This window comes from Heloderma suspectum, chromosome 2, assembly GCF_057233095.1.
Source record: "Heloderma suspectum isolate Gila_16-S chromosome 2, 16-S_ref, whole genome shotgun sequence".
NCBI lineage: Eukaryota > Metazoa > Chordata > Lepidosauria > Squamata > Helodermatidae > Heloderma > Heloderma suspectum.
The window spans coordinates 166368096-166395714 of NC_139459.1; the positions used below are offsets into that span (position 1 = coordinate 166368096).

The following is a 27619-nucleotide window of genomic DNA, read 5'->3' on the forward strand; positions in this document are numbered from 1 at the left end:
ACTAAAAAATGTCAGTTTATTTTACCAAAAAAAGGGAAAGGTTTTCAGTGAAAAAAGATTGAGAGTTCATAGTGAAAAAAGATTGAGAGTTCATGAGGAGAGAAGGACCCTTCCGTATGATGCTGCAAATGCCAGCCATGCCTTCTCTCAATTGGAAGCTCTCCTTTCTGATGCCTCAGACAACGGTATGGGTTACTGGGAGGCATTGTCTGCACACAGCAGAGCCTGGTGGGTTGAGGATGTGGACCTGAATCACCATGATGTCCACATGAGAATCACAGTGCAATAGCGGCTTCACTTCGGCCCTCAGAGCTGCACGCTTTAGTGACTGTCAGGTTTGGTTGGGCAGGATGTCCCACCTGTTCAAGGAGGTGAAAGAACAAGTGGATCAGGGGTGGAAAGTACACACAGAGAAATATCTCAGCACTCAGGCAAAAAGAGCAAGCTTCCTGGCTCTCTGGTCGTCTTTCCCCTCCTGCCAAAGCATGGACTGGATGTTAAGCATGCATGTCCGCCTGGTTTGTAAACTGCTTGCTAAGGGCCAGGATGTGCAAAATGCTACTCTGAGGACCATCTCACACATTACACAGGCAGACATGGGCATATACCTAGATGACACACATGTGAAATACACACTGTGAGCTGGATCTAGGATCTAGGATCTGCCCTCCATGAGAGGAAGGTCCCGCTGCCCAATTTTGGGAGGTCTCCACAGCCCCTTCAGCACAGTCTCCTGACTACATATAGCATTTTCAGGGGGTTGAGGGGCTGCTGTGAGAAGGAGGGGGTGATGAAGTCCACTTCTACCAGTGCAGTTGATCCAGCTTAATCTGAATTCAACCCAAAGTGACTAAGTATTCACCTAAAAATATGAGAGGAGACCATGGTTGTTACAGTGACAAGATTATTGAGATGATGCCGTATCTCGCATTAATTTCTGCCTGCTCCACCACCAAGTTGAGGATCCAAGCTATCAGACCAGTTCTGAATTGGCTTTTGTGTCAGTTGTTCCGTAAGACGAATGTTAGCACCCAGTGTTAGCTATTCAAGTTTACCTCCACTGCAAATTGCACATCAACGAAATATACACACAGGGCATGGATACTACAGGAGAAGCTCAAAGGCCCTTTTTCGTGCCTAATCTGAAAATATTCCAAAAGAATAACTTCAGGAGGATCTAGGAAACAGACAAAAAGCAGACACTGTTTTGTCAGTGCTGAGTGGCTTTTCATGTGCTTTTGTTGGAGGTGGACCCTTGAGCATAACACATCAGTAGCCCAACCCTATTCCTTGACAGACACGGCTTACAAGTATTTATGTCAGTAGCAGACGTGGCCAAGGGGCAGGTTTATCAGTGACCTTAAGACTGCAGATAAACAGAGCGACATTCCACTTGGGGGTTCCACCTCCATAAGCCCCAATGAGCTAAAGGGGCCATCCAGAAGAACCCTAGTGTGCATTCACTGTAATGGGACTTGTGCAGAATGTGCCCACAGATGGCATCCTATCCTCCTTAGCGGGAGCATGAATACCATTTTGGATTTTCCATCGCAGGTATCAGAATATTTTAGCATGGCCCTAGTTTATCCCACGAAAATCTATAGTTTTTCCCCACCCCAATTCCTATAAAAATGGGGTGAGGGAAAATTAGAAGACAAGATCATGGGCCCAAGCGTTTCAAACACTGAAGTTAGACTTCTGAAAGGAAGAAAAATAGGTTTGTCTGCTCCATGAGCCCAAACGTAATCCAGAGTCAACGAGAGCTGAAACTGCTGCAAGGCTGGCTGTTTTTCAGTATTGGAATGCTCTGCTTACGTGCATTTGCACATCCGTAGGCAGGTTGCAGTTTCCAGCTCACTTATTCCATTGAAATGCTATGGATTTCCTGGCCTAACTGAAAGAAGGGGAAGATTGGAGGTGGAAACTGAGCCAACGAACGCCTACCTTTCATACCAGGGCTACTAAGAGAACTAGGCAAGATGGCTGGAAGGTAGTCACCATTCAAGCTTCACTTGCCCCAGCCCCAGCCCCAGCCCTTTTCAAGAAAACTAGAGCTGCCTTTACACAAGCTCCGATTAGATTGCAGGAACTTGCTGGCACAAGAACTTGGGATAGGTGAATATGAAAACTCCGTTTCATGTGGGTCTCATTTTTTCACTTCTGTCCTGTTTTCTGACCCATTTCCACATTGGATTGCCAATTTTCAAAACCTACATAAACGTTTCCATGTAGTTTTGTGTGCATCTTAAACAATGCATTATTTTTGTATAAATTCATTTTTCCAATGAATAATGCAGGCTTTCTGTGCATTTTTCTAAATAGGTGCATTTTTTCTATGTACTGTTTCAAAAGTACACACTTGTTATGTCTGCTCTTTCAAATGTATGCATTTGTTATGCTGGGGGCGGGGGGAACTTCATCACAAACTTTGGGAGTGTATGGATTTCTATGGCAAACTATGTCCTGGTTTGTGTTTAGGTTCAGGGAGTGCAGATTTGGTAAATTCACACTGAAATGTATACCAAACTAATTTCTCACTCATCCTCAACTAAAATACTTGCCCCAAATCCAGGCCATCATTGTTCCATTGAAGTAGGTCCCTGCAGGTTAATTCAGATAGGTGAATAGAGTAGGAATAGGTGAGAAATTCGTTTGGTTTGCATTTCAGTGTGAACTTGCCAAATTCACACTTCCCAAATATGAACACAAACTGAAACACTGTTAGACAACTAAATTCATACTTTTCCAAGAATGTGTACAAAAAATAGCAACATTTGAAACAATGTGCACAAAAAAGTGTATATTTGTAACAGTGCACACAAAGAATGTGCATACTTGGAAAGATGCACACACACAAGAATACTTTATTCAATGAAAAATCACTTGAAAAATGCATAATCTGAAGAAGTGTGCACAACAGTGCAAAATATATATACACAAAAAGACAGATTTTTGTGCAGACTACACCATCAAGTTACAATCCAGTGTGGAACTGGGCTGGAACAAATTTAGCAATGGAAAAATGAGAACCTGAGCTAAATTGAGCTTGATAGGTTTGCTCATCCCTAAAACAGAGATGCAGGAGTAACTCAGTATGGCTCTTTGCTCCTTCACGCTAAAAGGTAAAATAATTACTCCTCACTGAGAAACTAACATAATGGAAACACAGACTGCTCTCTGAATTCTATCCAGTTCAGGGCAATTGGGAGAAAGTTCAAAGGAGAGCTACAAAGATAGCAAGTTTCAGGAGCAAGGCACAAGAACGTATGTGGTGGCCATTTTAAAATATAGGGTTGGACCCAGACTTAGCCATAATTAGAGCAGACCCATTGACATCAATTGAATTTAAGTCATGACCAACTTATGTCCAGTTGATTTCAGTGGGTCTACTTTAAGTATAACTAAGTCTGGATCCAACCCATATTTTAGAGGAAGCCATAAAAATTGAGAGGGCAAACAATTTTTCATTCCACTTCCTAGACACCTAATTTGTTTAATCTACCCCAAAAGGGCAGATTTTCCATTAAGAAATATCTGGCCTCGGGGAGACTTTGAAAAGAAGGGGACATAAAATATAGGATAGCAAAATTTCTGGATTGCTTGAACAATGAGGTTCCATTAAGACCCTTTTGAGGTTTACCTCGCTTTATTTGTTGGCTTTTTTCATCCAATGCTGCCCGACCCTTTTCATTTAATACATTTCAGAGTAACCTTTGCACTCGGAGCCTGTGGGTGTGCGCGAGGCACTGTGCAAGAATGCTCCCCTCATAACGCCAGGTGGCGCCACCTTTTCCCACTGACCCCACCAGAGAAGGGAGATTTGCTTTTTATTAAATAGTGGCATACTTAAAAGCACCGTGCAATACACTTTTTCCTAAAAAAATTAAAAGGCGACCCTGCCCTGGATCCCATATGGCCAGCCCCTTAAAACCCAACCCATTCTTTGCTATTCAGGCAAAGTAGCAACTCTTGTCAGATGCAGTGGCAATCCCGTTCACACCCTGCTACGAGTTGGAGAGTTCATCCTTTTGGAGAGTGCCAAGAGAAGGGAAGCAGCTCTGGGCAGCTGGCATCGCAGAAAGGGGAGGCCGCCCTCTCTCTTCTGAGTGCACAGAGAGGCAAGATCTGGCCTTGCATTGCACTGTCTGGCTCTACCCGGCGCAGCAACAAGGGTCGGCTCGGGGGGTTCCTCAAAGCCCTCTTTTCAGCATTTGGGACCTCTCCTGTGCACAGATGTTCACAGCCCGCCTGCCTGGGATGCTTAGGGACAGGCTGGGAGCCTCATGCCTGACTGCAGCAGGTCCAGCTGTATCCTGTTTTTTAGTCCAGTGTGCCGAGCCGCTCCTTCCAAGCCGGGGCCAGCTGAGCAGAGCCCTTTCCCCATCTCAGATGAGTCGCTCTTCTGGGGGCAGCTTGAGGTTGGTGTTAGTCTCCACCCGGGCACCCACCTGCTCCTCATTGCTGGGCCGGTAGGTGCCTTCTGTCTGGCGCTTCTCCCGTACTTTGAGTCCAATGAAAACGAAGAGGCCAATCAGCAGGAGGCCCCCAACGATACACGGCACTGCAATGGCCGCGGCCAACTCCGAGTCCTGCCATGGGAAAAGAGAAAGCGGGAGAACCGTTGCTACTGGCTGTCAAGCAACCGAGGAGCGGTGGGGGTGGGGTCCAACATGGGAAAAGCTGCCGAAGCCAGAGGGCTGCGCACTGCTTCGCCATGCACAGCACCAGCCCAGAGCATGGGGGTTCATGGGAAACTCTGGAAATATTGGGGCCCAAATCAGCTGCTTGGCTTGCCAGTGTGGCAAGTCAACCAATGGCCAGTACAGCATCAGGGTGTCAAGTATCTATCAAGTATCGGCAAACTTTAGCCGTGAGGTTTCAGCCCTTCTGCTCATGCCGAAGTGGCAGCCCAAACCCAACTCCTCCATTGCCAATGTTGTTGCTGTTACCACCACAAAACATCACCTGGCCACAGCAGAGGAAAGAAGAGGAGGGCACAGCCATCTCCCTCCCATCTTCTATCCAGGATCATTTTCTATGAGAAAATGATATAGTAAATAAGAACTGTCTCAGTTTGTTGCTCTCATCTTTGTGTCATGGTGACATTATTATTTTATTCACAAAATTTCTAAACTGACACATATCTAAAAAAAAAGATGCTTGAGAAATGAGCAGTAAAGAAAATAAAACCCAAGCGAAACACAAAAGAACAAAAATATTTACAATCAAATTAGACACCGAAAACAAAGCACCATGTGTGCCCGCCTGATGTCAACTGGTGTAGAATTCCACAGAGAGGGAGCCAGTACACCGAGAGCTCTACTCTGAGTAGACTCCAAACAGACCACAGATTCATGAGGCACTACCAGGAACACCTCATTGGATGACCTCAGAGCTCTCAAATATGAGTTGCCTTGAGCGTGCCAACATCTCACCAAATTGCCGCAACAGGCAAAGGGTCTAATACGCCTTTTCTCATTCCACCCACAGACGTGGGAGGGGGAATTGTTCTGCTGTATCTATAGCCCACATGAAGCTAGGCTACAATCTGCCTACACTCGGCTTCCACAGGCATCGCTATCCTGCAATTCAGGCATTATTAGAGACTTCCCCTGCACCCAACACGTGGCTCAGAAGAGCCCCCAGGAGACAGACATACCGAAAGGCCAGACGCAGGGGAGGGCAACAGTGACGTGGGTCCCACTGTGCTGCTGTTCGAGGTGTCTTGATCTGGAGAGAGAAAAAACAGAGTTAGAAATACAGGGAGAAGAGACTAACTTTCACCTGGCTCAAACATCATAGAGCTGGAAGGGACCCTGGAGGTCATCGGGTCCAATGCGCTGCTCAGGGCAGGGTCTGCAATGCAGGATGCCACCACAGCATCCCTGATGGATGGCCAGCCAGTCCCTGATTAAAAACCTCCAGCAAAGGAAACCCCACCACCTCCTGAGGCTGTCTGTTCCTCTGTCAGACATCCCTTGGCATTTAGAAAGTGTCTCCTAAGGTTTTGCTGAAATCTGCTTCCCTGCAATTCCCACATGTTGGCTCTAGTCCTGCCCTCTGGAGCAACGGGGAACAAGTCTGCTCCATCTTGTGTGACAACCTGTCAAATTTGAAAACCACTATCACGTCCTGCATAATCTCCTCCTTCCCTGGCGAAGCATACCCAGCTCTTCCAACCATTCCTTGCAAGACTTGCTTTCCACACCCCTCACCATCCTGGACACACTCCAGTTTGTATCCTTCTTAAAATGTGGCATCCAAGACTGGACACAGTACTCCAGATGCGGTGGGACCAGGGTAGAATAGAGCAGAACCATGATTTCCCATGAATTCGATACTATGGGTAGAATCCAACTAAAGTCCTACTTAGAGCAGACCCATTGAGATGAATAGGGCTTGAGTTAACCATGACTAACTGGGCCCATTCATTTCAATGGGTCTACTCTAAGTAGGACTTTAATTGGATTCTACCCTTTGCTTCTGCTAATGCAGCCTAAGACAGCATTAGCTTTTTAGCAGCCACATCAAAGTGCTGGCTCAAGTTCAGCTTAGGATCAACTACAAAATCGTGATCCTTTTGACATTCACTGCTGCCAAACCAGGTCTCCCTCATCTTACACTTGTGCCTTTTTATTTTTTTGTACATAAATGCAGGAAGCTTTGTTGAATTCCAACTTGTTGGTGTTGGCCTAGTGTTCCAACCTGTCAAGATTGTTTTAAATCTTGATTCAGTCTTCTGCGATGTTGGCTGTCCCTCCTAGTTTCATATCATCTGCAAAGTTGATACATATCCCCCCTATGCCTTTGCTGAAGTCAGTTATAAAAATATTGAACAGGAGAGGTCATAGGACAGGCCTGTGACACTCCACACAAGACCTCCCTCCAGGTTAACTTCTGACACCATGTCATGGAAGGCTTAGAGCAGCGGTCCCCAACCTTTTTGGCACCAGGGACCGGTTTCATGGAAGACAATTTTTCCATGGACCGGGGGGGATGGTTTCAGGATGATTCAAGTGCATTACTTTTATTACTTTGCAGTAATATGCTACGTAAAGATTTATGTAGCCTATTACTTGAAGAACAGGAGAGGAGCCAGCCGGGGCCAGTGAGGATTCCGGGGGGGAGGGACGGATCGCCTCCCCCCCCCCCCGCGGATCCCTGCGGACCCAAGGTAAGGGGGTTTTGCACACCCCTATGCTCACCTCCTGCTGTTCCTAACAGGCCATGGACTGGTACTGGTCCGTGGCCCGGGGGTTGGGGACCCCTGGCTTAGAGGACCCACCAGTCAGGAAGTCAGACAACAACTTTATTGTCACTCTCCAGAAAGAACAGAAGAGCAATAAGAGATTCCTGACTCCACCCAGATACAACTATGTCCATTGCCATTTACTGATGCACCTTATAATGACACCACCCACACCTGTGGCAATCTTAGCACTGTGGTGACAGTCACCAACAGCCTGTTCACCTGGGTTGTGTTTAAAAAATAAAATAAAAAATCAATCACCGAAACAAAAACAACATATATATAATACTGAAGAGAAGACGTGCACAGCCTTTGAAGGACAGGTAAAGTGAAATAAATGTGAAAAATATCCACACAATGGTGGGGCATTAGTGGGGGAGGGGAAAGTGGTTGTACATAAGCAACTCTGGGTTCCTTTTTGGCTGAAGAGTGAGGTACAAAGCCTTTAAAGGAAGAAATTAGACAACTTAGTTCATTTGAGAAAGATGGCGGGGATCGCTGCACTGACAAAGAGCACCCACTGAGCCACTCCCAAATGTTTTTGCTTCAGGCTCGCCCCCAGGCGTGGTGCCGCATGTGGCATCCTCGGGCAGCAGCCATGGCCCCAGCAGGACCCACCATTGTACTGATGCCTGCCCTGGGGAGCAGGAGCTGCCCTTGCCCCAGATGGACTATCACTCCGGGGCACTGTGGGGAATGAAACCGGTGGCTCCAAGCCACCCAACGTATATCCCAGCACTGCTGCGGCCTGCTGCCACCTCCCTAGGAAGAGGCCCACTAGACAGCACTTTGCAAAGGGGCCCCTCAAACCTGGGGCCAGCCCAGCAAACCACCACATATATGCTCAACAGGGAGCTGTAGCCAGTCCTGGCTCCGTGACGCGTGAGCCTGCACAACCCATGTTTGCAAGCACGCGTTTGTCAGAGCAAAATGTTAGGTGCATGCCTAAAAAAATATTGGATGTGAAGCAGCCCCCAGACCAGTCAGGGCGGGTCTTCATCAATCATGCGTGAATGGAGACATGCATATTTTGGAAAGGATGAGGCCAGATCTTCCTCCAGAATCATTCATTTACAGGACTGCTAAACCCAGTACTTTCAACCCCTCCTGGGACAGGTGCGGCTCATGTTCAGTTAGTTTCTGCTCTCAGGCATTCCATTTCCGTCTCAGGCTGGGCGCCGCTCCAGGCGTCACGAGAAGGTACAAGGTGGGGCAACCAGGTTTCGTCCGTCTTTCCTCTCTGGGGAACCAGGCAACCCACACCCACCGTGTGCCGAGGAGAATGCCCATGAGTCAACGAGATCCCACCCCTGAGCCACGCCCTGAGAGTGCTTTCCAGTTGACAAGCAAAGCCTCGTCAGGAGCAAAAGCACTTCAAGGAAGCCCAAAGTGCCTCTGGCACATTCCCAGCTCCACTTTCCAGCTGATCTGTCGCCTCGACTCCAAACTATACCTTGAATCAGCCTTCCCAAGCCTGGTGCCCTCCAGATGTTTTGGACCATATCTCCCAGCATTCCTGACCATTGGCCTGGGGCAATTGGGAGTTGAAGTCCAGCACATCTGGAGAGCTCCAGGTTGGGGCAGGCTGCCCTGGACCAAACAGAAGTCTTGCATATTGTAGCCCTTTTCAGACTGCAGATCTGGAACCGTAAACTGAGTCCTCCAAGAATGATTGTGAATGTGGATGATTGTGACCCCACATACTCAGAAATTACTTATACCTGATATTTTGATGTAATTCCAAATTTAATACTTGTTATCTAATAGTATTCTATAGTTGACATGCAGTGGTATTTGGTAGCATACAGCATATAATGGCTGACATGCAATGGAGTTTTATACTGGACAGTATTGAAGGTTGGCGGGCAATAATATTTACCAGCCAACAGTGTGAGACATCGTATCAAATTTATTCCAAAAAAAATTGGACAAAATTTGCTTTATGTTCTGTGGGGGGTTCTGCTATTTTGAGACCAAGGCTGATGTGGAAGAGGAGTTTTGTTGATCTGGGGATTGTGATCTGGGGCGTTATCCTATGCATGTTAAGACAGAAAAACATGCTACAATTCCCAGCATGCCCCAGCCAGCCATAGCTGGCTGGGGCATGCTGGGAAATGTAGCATGTTTTTCTGTCTAAACATGCATAGGATTGCCCCCTTAGGGAAGGCATTCTATCTGTTGGTCACCGAATACTCTTTCTGGCAAACACTTTGGGTCCCCCGTCCTTTGGTGGCAGTGAAGGCGGCACCCACCTTGGCCCGAGGCAGTCTGTAAAAAGGACGGGAGTGAGACTGTCAGAAGGAATGGAATCAGTCCAGAGGTGGCCATTGCCTGCCTCTCCAGCCAAGGGAGGGGCAGGGGAAGCCGAGGTCTCCACGGCCTCCCAAGCACAGGCAATCCGTTGATACACTCCCTTTGCGCTGCAGCAGCCTCCGAATCTACTCAGCCAGGTCCGCAGTGGGTCAAGTCCTGGGATACGCGATGGCGGAGAGAAAAGTCTGGTTTCCAACTGAAGTATAAAAAGAAAACGGCAATCGATGATATGATCTATGTATTGGAAGAAGGCTCTCCGTAATTACAGGAAAACCAATGTGGGTTAAAAAAAGAAAACGACCCATGGCCAATGTCACTGGAAACCTCTATCGCAGCATGCCTGGGGGATGCTGGGAATTGTAGTCCAACATATCTGGAGAGCACCAGGTTGGGGGAGGCTGCAATATCTAAATGAGGAACATTCCTCCTTCCTCCTGCCTGTGAGGGATGCAAAAACTGACTGTTTTGTTGGACCCAAGCTTAGGGATGTTGGAGAAATCCACAACAGAATCAAATAAGTTTGGATTTCTATGAATTTGACCTGCAGACTGGCTTTTCCCAAGTTGCATGGATTCTGAGGGCTTGTGGAACTTCTTTTTTGCTTTCTGGAATTTTACGCAAATTTAGTCATAGAAAAATATTTTTAAAATGTCAAAATACTTAAAAATACTTTAAAAACCAGCTGAAAATGTACATTTCCCCCATAGGCTAAAGCATAAAAATGAGCATTTTGGTGAGATTTGCACATTAGGGGGCTTGCACATTTGCACAAGTGTGAATTTGTGCAAGTACAAAATTGGGAAATTCGAAAAAATCCAGTTCTGCCAACAAGTGGATAATGGAACCGAAGGCACCTGACAATCCATGAAATGTAAATGGAACAGATTTTGCAAAATCCATACATCCCTACCCAAGATACACAGGTACAAATCTCAGTTCTGCCCGAGATTCACTGGGTGGCCTTGCACACTCCCTCCCTCAGTCCCCGGTCAGTAGCAATGGAATGGCAGCAGCTGTGTTCTGCTGGTTTGGTTTCTAACTCCAATGAGAGTAAGGATGATCAATATATGCCACTAATGTAGATATGTCTTGGAAGCGTGGTCTAGACAAGGACACGTCTTTCCCCACCCTCCATGTTTTGGGAATGTCCCATAATTCATCAGTTTAGTATTCTTAGCAGAGCTGTGTCCACTCTAAGGGAAATCAGTAGTACACTGTTCTCTGCTAAATTATTTTGTATTGGGTGTAACAAAACCCTTAATCCCAAAGCCAAACAAAGCAGATTTAGGGTGCGATTGCTGGCTGGGGACTGCTGGAAGTTGTAGGGCTTTTTCTTGTGTAAACATGCATAGGATTGTGCCCTCAATTTAATTTAAAGAATGGTTTCCAGACTTGTGATAACTAAAGCCCGGAAGGAAAATGTACTGCTTTTTTTTTTTTTTTCTATGGATGAATGGTTAATTGGCCATTCTGATTGGGAATGAGGGGAGTTGCAATCCAACACATCTGGAGGCCACGAGTTTGGGGAAAGGCCAATGTAGACAGATCCTCAGGCATGGACAGCATGCTCCATGTAGAGCAAGTCATACACTGCTGAACTGGCCCCTAGAGTCGGTGTACACGTTTCATTTTTTAGATGCACGCACAAGAGATTTGAAGCATAAACTCAAAAATGTAATGTGTGTTTGCAAATGCATGCGTCCCACAGGTACACCTGCCATGGAGTCTGAATTAGCTACTGTTCCTGGTCAAATGAACACTTTGGAGACAAACCCAGGTTTCTGCCATGCCATGAACAAAACAAGCCCTAAATGAGCACACAGTGTCTGTATACTATGTGCACCTGACAACTAGTTCTGGAAGAGAAAGCTGGTCTAGGCAGCCTGGCAGGAACCAGTTAGACCAATTACCTGGGTCATGAAGTTCCTTTTCTGCAGGTTTTCTAGGGGACAGCTCCACGCCCTCCAACTGTGCCTATTAAATGGGTAGCGCAACATTTATTTATTTATTTATTTAACTCAGTATACCAAGTAATACTGCATACTAAATCTGTATCTGTTATAATATAATGTTCCTATTTGGATGGCACAAGGACACCAGCTCAGAAACCTTTGGGGCATACACTGGAGTTTTGGAAATTCTGGGGAGAGGGGAAATATATTTTGGGTACAGAATGTTGTATGAGGACACACAAAATACGTGTGATGTCTGGATGCAAAAGGAGCGGCTGGCTCACTGGAGTTGCTCAAACATACTGCGAGTGCCTCTTTACTTAGCATGTGTCGCTGTTCCTGTGTGAACAGTGGCAAACACAGCTGCCTTTGCTTTGGGTGTGACTTGGGGGAAACCAAATTTAGCTGGTCAACAGTGGGACCCTGTACTGGAGGAAGAGGATTTTGCACCACCTGAAGCTGGGAATGTATTCTCCAAGACCTCATCCCCTTCAGCTACTAGAAGCCCTAGTACCTAGAACCACCACATGGCTTGGTGCAGCCCAGTTTGAAGGTCTGCAAACCCTCTCCTCCATCTCACCTTAAGACTCTGACTCCATGGGCCTGGTTTGCATGTCATGCCAACCATAGGTTGTTTAAACCATGGGTTATTGTGAATGAGCACGAGCAAATGAATGTGATGGCTGCCACCTGATCACTCCCACTGCAGCCGGGTAGAGCTAAACAACCTAGGGTTTGTTCTTGGGTTCTAACTCTGGGTTGTCTCTCCCCCAGCAACCCAGAATATCTGGTTTGGACATCACAATCAACAACCCAGGGATGGGGTTTAGCTCAACTTGGCTACAGCTGGAGTGGTTGGTTGGTCGCACCCAGCTTGGGTCCAGGATACCTGAGAGAGCACCTTCTCCCTTATCAACCTGCCCAGTCACTGAGGGCATCAGAGGGCATGCTCCTGGTGGTTCTGCATGGACCTATGGCACAACTGGAGTCCACCCGGAGAAGAGCCTTCAGTGTGGTGGCCCCCCTGCTGTGGAACTCCCTGTCCCTGGAGGTCAGGCAGGCGCCAACACTGTGCTGTTTCCGGCACCTCCTGAAAACAACTTTATTTCAGGAATCCGTCCTTGACTGGCCAGCCACATTTTTTATTGGTATTGTTGTTTAAAATAACAATTTTTAATATGGAGTTTTATTGTTTTGTCTTTTTATCTTTCAGTGTTCACTGCTCTGGAATCTGTCTAGATATGGAGTGGTATATAAAAGTTGTAAACAAAACGAATAAGTAAATAAATGCTTGCTCACCCCTGCTAATTCATGACAACCCATGGGAAGTCAAGGCATGCAAACCGGACCTGGCTATGGCAGCTCCAACATCTAGTCAGCTACTTTTTTCCTCCCACACCAGGTTTTCGTAACATCTTGTCTGATGAAGAGATCTGGAGAACTCCAAAGCTTGCATACTTTTGTAATCCAAAAATATACCTTAAAGAGGTATTACATAAAGATGGATTTTCGGATTTTTTTTATGGCCAACACAGCTACCTTTGCTTTAAGTTCCTAACAGTCAGTGCAAGTAGAAGGGTACGGGGAGAGAACCTGAATGGATCACTTTAGCACACATCCAGCAAAGAAATGAACCAGTTGTTTGGCAATCCTATGTGTGTTTTACTCAAAAGTAAGTCTAATTAAGTTCAATGGGAATTACTCCCAGGCCCGTGGACTTAGGATTGCACCATCAGCATGGGAAGTTTGTACATAGGGATGTACAGATCTGTTGTGGGCTGGCTTTTTGGACCAGCACCTTTAGCCAGCCCACAACAGATCTAGGGGTGATGGCTTTTTGTGCTCTGGTCTGAGCCAATTAACATGCAGCCTGCTCATGCAAATGGTCCATTTAGCCTCCCACTCCCATCCAGCACAGAGAGATTCAAGAGAAGCCACGTGAGAGGGAAAGCAATGCAGAGGGAAAGCCACGGACCACTCAGGGATTTCCCCATTCAGTAATCCCAGAGGTTTGCAGTCAGCAGGAGGATTCACCAACAAATGATTCACTTATTTAAGAATAATGTTCTTCACCAGTATTATATTCACTCCAGAGCTTCACCCCAAAGTGGTTTTCTTGGGGTGGGGGGGATTTGTTCTATGTTGTTATGGTTCTATGAAGACCTACAACACCTTCTAGAACAAACACCAAAAAAAATGTCCTTTCATCATAGGGGATGGGAATGCCAAAGTAGGAAGTCAAGAAATCACCGGGATAACAGGCAAGCATGGCCTTGGTGTACAAAATGAAGCAGGACAAAGGCTAATGGAGTTTTGCCAAGAGAACACGCTGATCATAGTAAACACTCTTTTCCAACAGCACAAGAGGCGACTCTACACATGGACATCACCAGATGGTCAATATTGAAATCAGATGGATTATGTACTTTGCAGCCAAAGATGGAGAAGCTCCATACAGTCAGTAAAAACAAGACCTGGAGCTGACTGTGGCTCAAATCATGAGCTGCTTCTGGCAAAATTTCAGCTTAAATTGAAGACCATCGGGAAAACCACTAAACCGTTCAGGTATGACCTAAATCATATCCCTTATGAATATACAGTGGAGGTGACGAATAGATTTAAGGGATTAGATCTGATAGACAGAGTGCCTGAGGAACTATGGATGGAGGTCCGTAACACTGTTCAGGAGGCAGCAACTCAATCCATCCCAAAGAAAAAGAAATGCAAGAAAGCAAAGTGGCTGTCTGAGGAGGCATTACAAGTAGCCGAGGAAAGAAGGGAAGCGAAAAGCAAGGGAGAAAGGGGAAGATATATCCAGCTGAATGCAGAGTTCCAGAGAATAGCAAGGAGAGACAAGAAGGCCTTCTTAAATGAACAATGCAAAGAAATCAAGGAAAACAATAGAATGGGAAATAGAGATCTCTTTAAGAAAATCAGAGATATCAAGGGCGTTTTGTGCAAAGATAGGCATGATAAAGGACAAAGAAGGCAGGGACCTAACAGAAGCAGATGAGATTAAGAAGAGGTGGAAAGAATACACAGAAGAACTATACAGGAAAGATCTGAATGTCCCTGATAGCCATGATAGTGCGGTCACTGAACTTGAGCCGGACATCCTAGAGAGTGAAGTCAAGTGGGCCTTAGGAAGCATTACTAATAACAAAGCTAGCTGAGATGACAGTATTCCAGCTGAGCTATTTAAAATCCTAAAAGATGATGCTGTTGAAGTGCTGCACTCAGTATGCCAACAAATTTGGAACACTCAACAGTGGCCACCAGACTGGAAAAGGTCAGTTTACATTCCAATTCCAAAGAAGGGCAATGCCAAAGAGTGTTCAAACTACCGTACAATTGCGCTCATTTCACATGCCAGCAAGGTGATGCTCAAAATCCTACAAGCTAGGCTTCAGCAGTATGTGAACCGAGAACTATAGGAAGTACAAGGTGGGTTTCGAAGAGGCAGAGGAACTAGAGATCAAATTGCCAACATTCGCTGGATCATGGAGAAAGCAAGAGAATTCCAGAAAAATGTCTATTTCTGCTTTATTGACTACGCTAAAGCCTTTGATTGTGTGGATCACAACAAACTGTGGCAAATTCTTAAAGTGATGGGAGTACCAGACCACCTTACCTGTCTCCTGAGAAACCTGTACGAGGGTCAAGAAGCAACAGTAAGAACCAGACATGGAACAACCGAGTGGTTCAAAATTGGGAAAGGAGTACGACAAGGCTGCATATTGTCGCCCTGCTTATTTAATTTATATGCAGAGTACATCATGAGAAACACCGGGCTGGATGAATCAGAGGTCGGAATTAAGATTGCCGGGAGAATTATCAACAACCTCAGATACGTAGATGATACCACCCTAATGGCAGAAAGCAAAGAGGATCTAAAGAGCCTCTTGTTGAGGGCGAAAGTGGAGAGTGCAAAAGCTGGTTTGAAACTCAACATTAAAAAAACGAAGATCATGGCATCTGGCCCCATCACTTCCTGGCATATAGAAGGGGAAGAAATGGAAGCAGTGACAGATTTTATTTTCTTGGGCTCCAAGATCACCGCAGATGGTGACTGTAGCCATGAAATTAAAAGACGCTTGCTCCTTGGGAGGAAAGCTATGGCAAACCTAGACAGCGTAGACAGCAGAGACATCACCTTGCCAACAAAGGTCTGTATAATCAAAGCTATGGTTTTCCCAGTAGCAACGTATGGCTGTGAGAGCTGGACTATAAGGAAGGCAGAGCGCCGAAGAACTGATGCGTTCCAATTGTGGTGCTGGAGAAGACTCTTACGAGTCCCCTGGACTGCAAGGAGGTCAAATCAGTCCATCCTAAAGGAAATCAACCCTGACTGCTCATTGGAAGGACAGATACTGAAGCTGAAGCTCAAATATTTTGGCCACCTAATGCAAAGAGAAAAGTCACTGGAAAAGTCACTGATGCTGGGAAAGACTGAAGGCAAAAGGAGAAGGGGACGGCAGAGGATAAGATGGCTAGATAGCATCACCAATGCAATGAATATGAACCTGAGCACGCTCCGGGAGAGAGCGGAGGACAGGAAGGCCTGGCGTGCTATGGTCCATGGGGTCACAAAGAGTCGGACATGACTTAATGACTGAATAACAACCACATGACATTGTTAGATCAGCCTTGCAAATCGGGTGGGGAGGATTGGCAGGAATGGATGGCCTATGCTGGGCAGGCCCAGAGGAGGGGGCTTCCTACCCGCAGCAGCCTACCTGATTTCTATGCTAGGCAGAGAGGGGGGATGAAGGGCTCCATCCCTCCTGTAATGCCAGCCAGCTCACTCACCACTCTCTGGACCACATGAGAGTTAATACTGATCTATATTGCAAAGTGTTGCAAAGACAAAGACTACTGAAATGAGGCCCTTTAATTGCTTTGAAAGCTCCAAGGTGCTACATAAATGCCAAGTCTTTTTATTTAAATGATGCTGCTTGGAGGTGGGGTGGGGACGACGACAATGAACTTATGGGGTTGGGATCTGAAAGAATGGCTGTTTTGCTCATGGAGAGGCCTTGAGCAAGACATATTCTCAGTCCAAACACTACCCCAGTCATGGCAGGGAGAGGATAAAATCAGACAGGGAGATACTGTAACTCTGTGTAACCTTCCCCCCAAACCTTCAGGGCAGGGCAGGAAAGAATTCTGAAAATAGTCCGCCTTGCCTTCAGAAGCTGGAGCTGGTGACAGTCACCAAGAGGCACTGCAACTTCACATTTTGAGGAAACAGTACACCACATATCTCCTTAAGCTACAGCGAACTTCCGAACATCAGCCTGAGGAGATCAGGACGGGGTGGGGGGATTTGGCAGAGGAACAGAGCTTGGCAGTGCGACATCTTGCAGGACTGGTCCTGGGTTTACATATGCCTTGGGAGGAAAGAAAAAGAAGGACTAAAAACATTTTTAAAACATCACAATTCTGCCGGATCTTTTTTTCCACATCCTCCTGTTTTGGCAGTCAGCCAATAACAGGAGTCTAGACTGTGGACCTACAAACAAACCTTTAAACAAGACTCGCCACCACTTATTCTACCAGGAAGCAATCCACACCTTTTTAAAGTTTTGTACTTATCAGCTATTCCAAATCTCTTTTTGATTGGAATTCCAAGCTACGCTCTTTTGTTTGGGTCATTCTATTGTGTTATTGTATGAACTTGAGCACACTCCGGGAGAGAGTGGAGGACAGGAAGGCCTGGCGTGCTATGGTCCACGGGGTCACGAAGAGTCGGACACGCCTTAATGACTGAACAACAACATTGTGTTATTGTATCTTTATTTTCTGTAATCCACCTTGGGATCACCAACAACACTGAAGGGCGGGGTAGACAATTTTAGACACGAAAATAGCTTCAATTTCCATGCTATATAAGGAATCAAGTGATTTTTAACACGAATCTCAATCATCACTCCTCCTTCTATCTCCAGGTTGGCTCTCTACGTTTTGGGGTGTGTGTGTGGGTGGGTGGGTGGGTATGCATGCGGGCGTGCTTAAGAGTACAACATGGGTGCTTCTTCAGTGAAACATTCATTTGACTGTCTTTCCTTTAAAAAGGAAAATACTTTTGAAGGGAGCTGGAAGACTATGCCAGCCCAGAACAAGTATACACTCAGGAAGTTAGGGGTGGGGAACATCTGGTGCCCCCCAGAGGCTCTTGGACCCCAACTCCCATCAGCCCCAGCCAGCATGCCCAATGGTCAAGGATTACGGGAGTCAGTCCAACAAGATCTGGAGGGCCACCGCATCTCACCCCTGCAGTAAGAGCAATTCCACAGCCACGCCTCTGCTCAAACAATGTATATCTGTGTGCAACCTTGCCATAACACCTCCACCCAACACTCAGCCCCCACAGGCCCCCATCCCACATGACCACCGCATCCGAACGGACACAAAATTGTTGCCACCGGCTCAGGCGGCGCTCCGAACTCAGACGGGACACGTTTGTCGGCCTCTACACTCAGTGCCGCTGCCGCCACATGCACACTTAAGGCAGGAAAGGGCAGCGCTTCACAGGGATTCCCTTCTGCGGGATGTTGCCCCGGTCAAAGCTCGCTCAAGCTGAGGTCTGAGCTACTGCTCATGGCGTAGCTGCTTCTCAAATGTTTACAGCCCTTCTGAAAAGACAGGGCTCTAGGATGCCAGCACATTTCCTCAGAGCTTACCTACATTCGAGATTAGCCTTCCCCAACCTGGTGCTCTCCAGATGTGCTGGAATACAACTCCCAGCATGCCTCAGTTGCTGGCTGGGGAGGCTGGGAGTTGTAGTCCAGCACATCTGGAGGGTGCCAGTTTGGGGAAGACTAGTCTAGACATTAGTCTTTTTGTCATCCAAGAAGTGTGGCTCACTCCCATATCCTTCTGCAACTACGCCTGTAAGCCTAAACGCCTGCCACTGAAACCGCCATGTATTGCCTCCTTATTTAGCCCCACTGCCTCAGCACACTTCCCTTCCCCTGTGCCAAATCTTGGACTGTAAGTTCCTTGGGGCAGAGACTTGTCCTCCTGTGTACCGTAAAATGCACACCGATGGCACTAGTAATTCTCTAAACCCTTTTCATTCCCTGTGACCTCAAGGCATGCTTTGACGTTCAGCTACTTCAGCGCTGCCGCCTGCTTCCGACAGATTCCCCAGCCCACAAGGCCCCTCCTCAAGTGAGCTTTTACACATAGGCACTAGGCACCCCATCAGCTGCCTGGCAGCCCATTTCAAGGAGAACATTCCCCAGATGACTGGTTCAGTGGGAGTACACGTCAATCATCGCTCCACTTGCAGTGTGGAAAACAAAACTGCGTTGTGTAAGAGGCAGACTGTTGGGATCTATTTACTGAGTCAGATCAACCGTCCACCTCGCCCCGCGTTCTTCTGCCTGCAACAAACCAACAAAGGTCAACAAGCTGGGTCCAGAAGACCTGACCAGCACAGTGATGAACACTAGAGGATGGCTTTCTCGTTGCTGTGGCCACCAATGAACTGATGATCTTCTAATCCTCTTCAGGAAGACTTACCACCTCCTGTGGCAATGAATTCTATTGGTTAATTACATTTGGGCTGGGATCCAAAGAGCTACTTTCGCAGGCCCAGTGGAATTTTTGGCTGCCCCCGCCCCGCCCCCCAGACACACACCACCACCAGCATGCAAAGTAACTGATCCAAATCCATTAGCCAAACTGGTTTTTATACTCTCCCAAGTTCAATGTAGTTTGCTGTGTGGCATGGGGGGGCACTATTCAAGAGACATAAGCCCCCAAAGCCCCCTTGGGAGCACAGAACCAATCTTCCTGTTCTTTGCATCCTGGCTGTTCTCCGAGCTAGCATTCCCACCTGTCTTTAATACAGGGATGGGCAACTCCCGACTCTCTGGATGTTTTGGCCTATGACTCCCATGATCCCTCACCATTGGCTATGCTGACTAGTGGTGATGCGAGTTAAAGGCCAAAACATCTAGAGGGCCACAAGTTGCCTACCTCTGCTTTAATTAATTGCCTACAAGTTTCAGTGGCTACACATTTTGTGCATCAATTACTTTTCCCCTCTTCATTTGCTCTTTCATTGTGAGCATAGAAGCCTCCTTGTCCTATCTTCCCTCTACCACCTTTATTTTTTCCCTTGGCTAACCCCAACAAACAGCACCAGCCTCTCTCAAAAGATGCTAATTAGCACCTTACTGGCCCTTCCCTCCAGCTCTGCTAGATCTTTGAGATGGAGTGAACGCGACGGACCGGATACAAGACTCTTCAATAAAAGCAGGGGGCAAAACCTTTATTAGGCCGACCAACATGTCACAGAATAGTGAGCAAGCTTTTGAGTTCTCCAAAACTTTTTATCAGGCTAAATGTTAACAATGGGGGTGGGGAAGTTGGCTGATGCCGAAGCCATGGAATGCTAGATTAGACGGGCCCTTAATCTGAGACATCAGGGTAAATAAGGAGGCACCCTCCTGCTGTTTTGGACCACAGCTCCCTTTAGCCACAGCCAGCATGGCCAATGGTTAGGGATTATAGGAGCTATAGTCCAACACATCTGGAGGGCACCCGGTTGCCTACGCCTGCAATACATCATAGGCGCTTTTTATTTTTTTACTCCCTTTCCAGTACTTTGTAACATTACATTAACTGTACCATTTGGGGCTGCAGGTGGGGATTGCATGTTGGAATGTTCCCCCTTGCGGGGCAGGACCCTCCCTTCACGCAGAAATATGGCTAAAGAGAAATGTGCTAGCTTTCTAAATGCAGGGTTTTTGTTTCTCTTTTGTTGGGAAAGGATTGAAATATTCAGTTACCTACTTGCAGCATGAAGTGGAAGACAGCAAGAAAAACATTACCGCTTAAGTGTGCGGAATGTATAAAGTAGCCCACAATCACCCAGTTTAGAGAGATCCTCCTGGAGTGCATCACAGTTTGGACTTTTGCATCCTGAATTCTTTGGCACAATTCCTGTCTCCAGATCACGTATGACCAATGTTAAAGATTACTATTTCTAAACCCAAGGAGAAGTTCCCTGTGAGACTCTCCGTTACCTGCCCTGCATTGCACAGAGTTATCCACTTATGCCTGCTCTTTTGCTTCCCAGTCTATATGAGCACCAGTCCACTTATACCATAGCAGGCTTCAATATCATGCAGACCTCTCAAATAATCCAACTGCATACATTTCAAGAAAGATACAAACAGATTCAAGAATTACAAAACAGATTTTCCTCTTGCCCACAGTGCATCTATTCTTCCATTAATAAAGAACGTTCTGGAGAAGAAGGAAGCCGTGGCATTAACAACTCTGGAACAGCCATGTGGGGTCAGACAAAGATCCATCTCTTCCAGCTTTCCCCAACCTGTGGCCCTTCAGGTGCAGTTGGACTCCATCCATCATGGCCAATGGTCAGGGATGATGGGGGTTGTAGTCCAACAACATCTGAAAGGACCCAGTCTAGTCCAGCATTCTGCTACCAAACAGCCAACCAGCAGCTGACTCTGCAAGGCTCACAAGCAGGGCATGAAGACAATGATTTCCCCTAGTTTGGACCCAATGTCTGGTATTCAGAGGCATACTGCCTCTAAACATGGAGGTTAGATTTACCATAATTACTAACAGCTGGTGGTGACAGACCTGTCCCTCGATTAATTTGTCCAATTCTTTTTTTAAAGCCTTCTAAACCAGGGATAGGGAACATACGGCCCTCCAGATGTTGTTGTTAGTATTTATTATATTTCTATACCGCCCCATAACTGAAGCTCTCTGGGCAGTTTACAGAAGTTAAAACATTAAAATATAATACAAAAAGTTTAAATGCCATTGTTGGACTGCGATTCCCATCATTCCTCACCACTGGCTATGCTGGGTAGAACCAATGGGAGTTGCATCCCAAAGACATCTGCAGCGCCCACGAGTTCCCATACGAACATCAGAAGCTGCCTTATGCCGAGTCAGACACTTGGTCCACCTAGCCCAGTACTGTTGACACTGACTGGCAGCCAGGGCTCTCCAGAGTTTCAGGCAGGAGTTTCCAGCTCTACCTGGAGATGTTGGGGATCGAACCTGGGACCTTTTACATGCAGAGGAGGGGCTTGACCACTGAGCTACTGCCCTTCCCCCTGAGTGCAAAGGAGGGTAAGACTGTACTAAAAAAGCCACCACAATTGTGTGGAAGGAGAAATTTGAGTAGGTGCAGTTTCTTTACAGTTGCTCAAAGCACTGAAAACCTGTCTTTGTTTATATGTGCTCCCCCTACCCGTGGGGGAGAGCTGATGACATAGTGCCCTCCAGATGTTTTAGACTATAGCTCCCATCAGCTTGAGCCACCATAGCCTATGGTTAGGGCTTATGGAAGTTGGAATCCAAAACATCTGGAGGCTTGCATATCCCTGCCCTACCCCATGGTGAAAGCTGTTAGAAACCCACAACTACCATTGCTGGATGGCCAATTTAAAACCAAAATCCAGTGTCATAACTTTATTATGCAAACTTAAAATTCCCCCCAAAATGTGCAAGCTTTTGAGATCTCCAGATCTCTTAATCAGGCAAGATGTCTCAAAAAGCAAATCCGTGGATGGGCAGGGGAAGACTGACCGGATGTTGTAGTCAGGGTGAGTGCATAATCATTGTCTGAAGATATGCTTTTTGTAACATCTTCCTGGTTAAAAGATCTGGAGGGCTCGAAAGCTTGCACATATTTTGTGATTTTCAAGTAAGCCTAATAAAGGTATTGCACTATATGGATTTTGGATTTTTTTCTGATGGGAGTTGCAGTCCAGTGACATCTGCAGGGCCCCCAAGCTCCCTAGGAACATCAGAAGCTGCCTTGCACTGAGTCAGACCGCCGGTCCACCTAGCCCAGGATTGTCGACACTGACTGGCAGCAGCAGCTCTCCGGGGTTTCAGGCAGGAGTTTTTCCAGCTCTACCTAGGGATGCTGGGGATCAAACCCGGAAGCTTCTGAATGCAAAGCAGGTACTCTACCACTGATCCACAGACCCTCCCTACCCATTATTTACTGTGTCCAGGGTTGGCCTTGGTGGAAACCAGCTGTGCCACTTTGTGGCAGAAGCTGGCCATGCAAAAGTGCCAGCCAATCACCACAGTGATGGCACAGTCCAAGAACATATGGAGGGCCACAATCACAACCTGTGGTAAGGAATTCCTTAAATTAATTCAAGTTTTCAGTGTCCCAAGCTAGAAGGGTGATGTCCTCTGAAGAGAAACAGTGGGGGCAGGGGGGAAGAACAGTATTGACAGGAGCTTTGTCTGTGAGGAAGCAAAGTCCGGCTGAGTTCAATGTGACCTACGCTCCCCAGGTAAGCATGTCTAAGCTTGCTGCTTTAGGAACTTTGGCCAACCTGTCCCCACAGCCAAGTTTGTTATTTAGTTATTTATTTATATCCCATCTTTCCACAAAAAGATAGTGCTCAAAGCAGCTAACAATAAAATCCAGATTAAAAACAAAATCTTCATTTAAATACATAACATACAAACAAACACATTAAAAACACCATTAAAAACACAACAGGAATCTTTGCCCGTGGGGGTGGGGGATGGGAGGAGGCTGTAAAAAGCCTTTTGAAAACTGAAGTGCCATCCACTAAACTCCCACTAATTTGGTTAGGTTGGACTTCCCTTTGTCCTCTCTTCCGCACACTTCCTTGACATGAGGGCACTCGTTTACATTACATTTTGCTCCTTGAGGCTGAAGCTGGGCAAGGAGGAACTAGTTTCCCTCGGCTTTATATAACAGAAAGTCTGCAGCTGTGAACCCATCTTGACTCAAGTGCTTTTTTCCTTCCTTCCTTCCTTCCGGGATCATGATCTAGCAGCTAAAGTCTAGGTCAGAAAGACAACTTCGAGACAGACTCATTCCCATGACCTCTGGCAAGTTTCTATGAGTCATCTGTCAAAAGGGAGGTGATACTAACTCAACACAAGCATGACAATCTCATTGCATGTTGTAGTAGGAAATCACAGTGTGGGATTGGGCCACAGGAAGAGATGCTGACCCCACAGTCAAGATTGCAAAGCAACCAAACCCAAAAATAATCAAAGAGATTGAGCAAGCATTAGTAGAGCATGCACCTCTCCACATATATACATCGCTGCCTAAAGCAGGTCAATGCTAACTCCTCCCTAAATGAATAGAACCTACAGAATGGATATCCTATTACGCTTTTTAGTTAGTAAATAAGCTATGTAATAAAATAAATACTTCTTAATCCACAAGAGAGAGTGAATCTCTCACACAGATCTTGCCCCTCCCCTCCCCACTAGGTGATAAATTGTTCCAGGTTAAGTCAGGACGCACCAGGTACCAACACTTTAGCATTATTTGGCAAAGTATCTGGTCCACCGAGACATACCTGAAGGGGTGCCCAGCAATTATCATTTTGATAATAACTTATGATAATTCTGCAAAGTAGGTTCGAATTCTCTTCTCTACTAGATTGGTGACCTTATCATAACCCACCAGATGTGGCAGTTTGTGACCCACAAAGGAGGAAAGAAACAGTTCCATTCATATGAAAGGGAGCTATGCTATGGCAGGACCTCAGTGAATGTCCTGACCGATTATGCCACATGCCAGTAAATGCAAGAGGGCTGCCAGTTAAATTTTCTGCTGTAAGCCCTAACTGCCTTGGGCCTGCCCTGGAGCCCCGGTGGGTGAGTCTATACCACCTTTGAACTTTTCCTTCCAAAACAAAACACAGCATGCAATAGTCCTGGAGTAGCTAAAGTCTAATTGCCTACAAACAGCAGTCACCAAGTGTATCTCTTTTAATAGCTAGAGGCTTGCTTTCCCAGTGCATGAGCCAGTAACTAGAAAGTACCTAGCAATTTGAACTAAAGCCAATACTGAAGCATGCACCTAATCTCTGCCTTCTCTAATAGATAGCAACTTCTGAGAATCTGAAACCTATTATTTCAGGGGCATATTTGTACAACATACCCATTGGTGCCAATCCAAGGCATGAAACTGGGTGTGTTTTAAATCATGTGAGAAAATAAACCTTATGAACTCTAGGGCTGCCACTTTCCCCCCTTAACATGGCTCCTGTGCTTTTAACATCAGCAGCACAAACAGAAATTCTGCAGGTCACGATTTCCAAACATACATAGGAAGATCTGGTGGTTAATGGCACAGGAGCCCTGCCAGGAAAAAAAATTGGCCACCCCAGATCTCAGGCTGGGCACATGAGTCACCAAGCAGCTCCCAACAAGCAGAAGATACACTTGCACACAGAGGCACAGAGCAAGGATTCCCTCCTTTTACCTACAAACATTACAATGTGTGTTATATACACACACGTTCCATTTCCTCCTGTTCTTGCATTTGCAGGACAAGCCACAAGCCTAGTCAAGTCAAATGAAGGCCCTACCCATAAGCACAACAGAACTTAGCACATCACCCACACAATGCCTTCAAATCTTGGCAAGCCAGCCTGACTCTAGCCAGTGAATCCAAGCCAAGGCTGAACCCAGAATATAAATTTGCATCATTCATAGGGTTGCCAGCTGTAATAATAATTTTTAAAACCCCACCAAATTTCTGTTCCAGTGCCTTTAGCAAGTCATCCTTAGCAAGTGACCTTAGCAAGTCATCTCTCCATGGACTGAAAGGTTTTACATGTAGGATTGCTCCATTCCAAGGTGCTGTTCACGGAAAAGCAGGCCAGGCCAGGGTTTCTGTGGCTTTAAAACACAAAGGCAACCACACTGGTCATAAGAAAAAATCCAAAATCCATATAGTGCAATACCTTTATTAGGCTAAGTCAAAAAACACAAAATATGTGCAAGCTTTCAACTTCTCCAGATTTCTTTATCAGGCAAGATGTTACAAAAAGCATATCATCTTAAGACAATGATTATGCATTCATCTTAACTTCAACATCCAGTCAGCCTTCCCGCCCCCGCCCGCCCGCCCGCCCATTTGCTTTTTGTAACATCTTGCCTGATGAAGAAATCTGGAAATCTCAAAAGCTTGCACATTTGGGGGGTGATTTTTGAGTTTGCATAATAAAGTTATGACACTGGATTTTGGCTTTAAATTGGCCATTTAGCAATGTTAGCTGTGGATTTCTAACCAGATTTCACTATGGGGTAGGGCTGGGATATGCAAGCCAGTACCCTCCAGATGTTTTGGACTTCATCTTCCATAAGCCCTGACCATTGGCTATGGTGGCTCAAACTGATGGGAGCTATAGTCTAAACATCTGGAGGGCACCATGCTATCAGCTCTCCAGAAACAAGAAAGCCAGGTTTTCAGGTTTACAGTTGCTTTGAGCAACTGTAAAGAAACTGTACCTACTCAAATTTCTCCTTCCAAACAATTGTGGTGGCTTTTTTTATTTTGCACAAAGAGTCTTGCCCTCCTTTGCACTCAGGGGGAAGGGCTGTAGCTCAGTGGTCAAGCCCCTCCTCTGCATGTAAAAGGTCCCAGGTTTGATCCCCAACATCTCCAGGTAGAGCTGGAAACTCCTGCCTGAAACTCTGGAGAGCCCTGGCTGCCAGTCAGTGTCAACAGTACTGGGCTAGGTGGACCAAGTGTCTGACTCAGTATAAGGCAGCTTCTGATGTTCCTATGGGAATTTGGGAGCCCCGCAGATGTCATCAGTCTGCAATTCCAAGGCAGCTTCCAATGTTCCTCACTTGGTCACCCTAAATCAGAGTGGACAGAAAGTAAACCGCAGTCCACTAGCCAGTTCCTGGTAAGCTACCTCCTGCCTGGTGGTTGCTGGGCTGCTTACAAGACTGCTGGGCTCAGGCGGACCTTGGTCTCACCAGGAAAGGCACTCCTGCTGCCCTTAAAGGAATGCGCATACTCACAGTTGCTCAACGCAAGAGCAGTTATGCCTTCAGCTGTTAAGGGATCCCATACGCACACCCTGCATCCATTTAAAACACACTGGCGGGCCACGGCACGTCTAATTTGGGGGAGGGTCTTTTGTTTTTCAGCGAGACGGCATCATGCCTGAAGAGTCGCGCCCCCAGCCCCAGCAGCAAGAAGACAGCTGGAGGGCGGCAGGGTCCCACCCTTGGAGGCAAGTTCCGAAGTTCTCAATCTGGGGCAGGAAAGGGGAGACAAGAAGCCGCCCACCCCTCCCCACTTCTGCCTGGCCTGGAGAGCAAGAACGCCGGGCAGGCGGCTCAGCGCTTAACCCAGGCGATGCAGAAGCACGCAAGCCCGCTGAAGTCGCCACGAGGAGAGCAGCGGCGGCGAGAAGGCGTCGCCTGGGCCCAGCACGGGCCCTCCGCCGTGGCTTCCTCGAGAGCGCGGAGGGGGGAGGCGCGGAAGAAGCGGACCCCCCCCCCGCCAGCAAGGTCCCGGGGGAGCCCTCCCCGCTCGAGGCCGCGTCGGGCTTCTGCCACCTGCTGCTCGCCTCGGCTCTCCGAGGAAGCTGGCGAGCTCCCGGAGCCCCCTCGCGGCCCTTCCCTTCGCCCCTGCGGGGGAGGTCCCGGCGGGGCGGAGGGAGCCGCACGGCCCCGAGGGGAGGGACGGGCGAGCGGGCGGAGGGGCGCGGAGCTGCCCTCTGGCCGCGCCGCGCCGCGCCCGTGCCCGGGCGGAGCACCGAGGGAAACCAGCCCCCGCCCGGCGCAGGAGCGCCCCGCTCCCCTTCCTCCGCCCCGTCCGACAGGTGCCCCGGCGCGACCGCGCCGCCCTCGCTGCGGGCGGCCGGGCCGGGCCGGCCCCGGGCAGGCGCCCCTCGCTCTGCCCTCCGCCACTCACCTGCGGCGGCGCGGCCGGCCCCTTCGCGGTCCCGGAGCGTGTTCCGGCGGAGCGCGCCGTGCCCCGGCGACGACAGCGACGGCGCCGCCTCCCGGGCACGTGACCCGCGCCGCCACAGGTGCTGCCCTCCCCCGCACCTGAGCCAGGTGAAGCGCCGCCTCCCGCATACCTGGCGGCGGCTGGAAGCGGGAGGGGACGGGCGCGGTGACGACGCGAACCCGGGGTGGGGTGGGGGGTCCCCCGAGTTCCCTCGCTGGCTTCTCCCAGTCGAAGCCTCATCCGCTCTTCCCTGCGCGTCCTGCGTCAAGGTCCCTTCCTTTCTGCGTCGCGGAATGTATCGTGTTCCATGGCTTTACAAAACAGTAACAGACAAAGGCG

The 27619-nt window shown here is 47.6% G+C and overlaps 1 protein-coding gene across 13 annotated transcripts; it reads right to left on the reverse strand.

Moving 5' to 3' along the window:
* Positions 1-27568, reverse strand: CRB3 (crumbs cell polarity complex component 3). Of its 13 annotated transcripts, XM_084835763.1 has the most exons (7): positions 27411-27568; positions 16701-16904; positions 11473-11536; positions 9502-9758; positions 5660-5730; positions 4449-4589; positions 1-359 (listed from the first exon to the last, which is right to left on the reverse strand). In XM_084835763.1, exons 4-7 carry the CDS (start codon positions 9575-9577, stop codon positions 276-278), a joined length of 372 nt encoding a protein of 123 aa, XP_084691889.1. In that variant the 5' UTR covers positions 9578-9758; positions 11473-11536; positions 16701-16904; positions 27411-27568; the 3' UTR covers positions 1-275. The 13 variants fall into 13 exon arrangements, with proteins under 13 accessions (XP_084691889.1, XP_084691888.1, XP_084691886.1 ...); XM_084835762.1 differs by lacking the exon at positions 11473-11536; XM_084835760.1 differs by lacking the exons at positions 11473-11536; positions 27411-27568 and adding an exon at positions 27242-27342.
* Between the last annotated feature and the right edge of the window lie 51 nt (positions 27569-27619).

Excerpts from the sequence above, each read along its gene's own strand:
- CRB3 (XM_084835765.1), bottom strand. The coding sequence starts at position 9,577 with ATGGCCACCTCTGGACTGATTCCATTCCTTCTGACAGTCTCACTCCCG. Across the intron at positions 4,590-5,659 it reads CCCCTGCGTCTGGCCTTTCG|GACTCGGAGTTGGCCGCGGC; the intron begins GTATGTCTGTCT and ends TTCCCATGGCAG. Across the intron at positions 360-4,448 it reads GGCCCAGCAATGAGGAGCAG|GTGGGACATCCTGCCCAACC; the intron begins GTGGGTGCCCGG and ends CTCCTTGAACAG.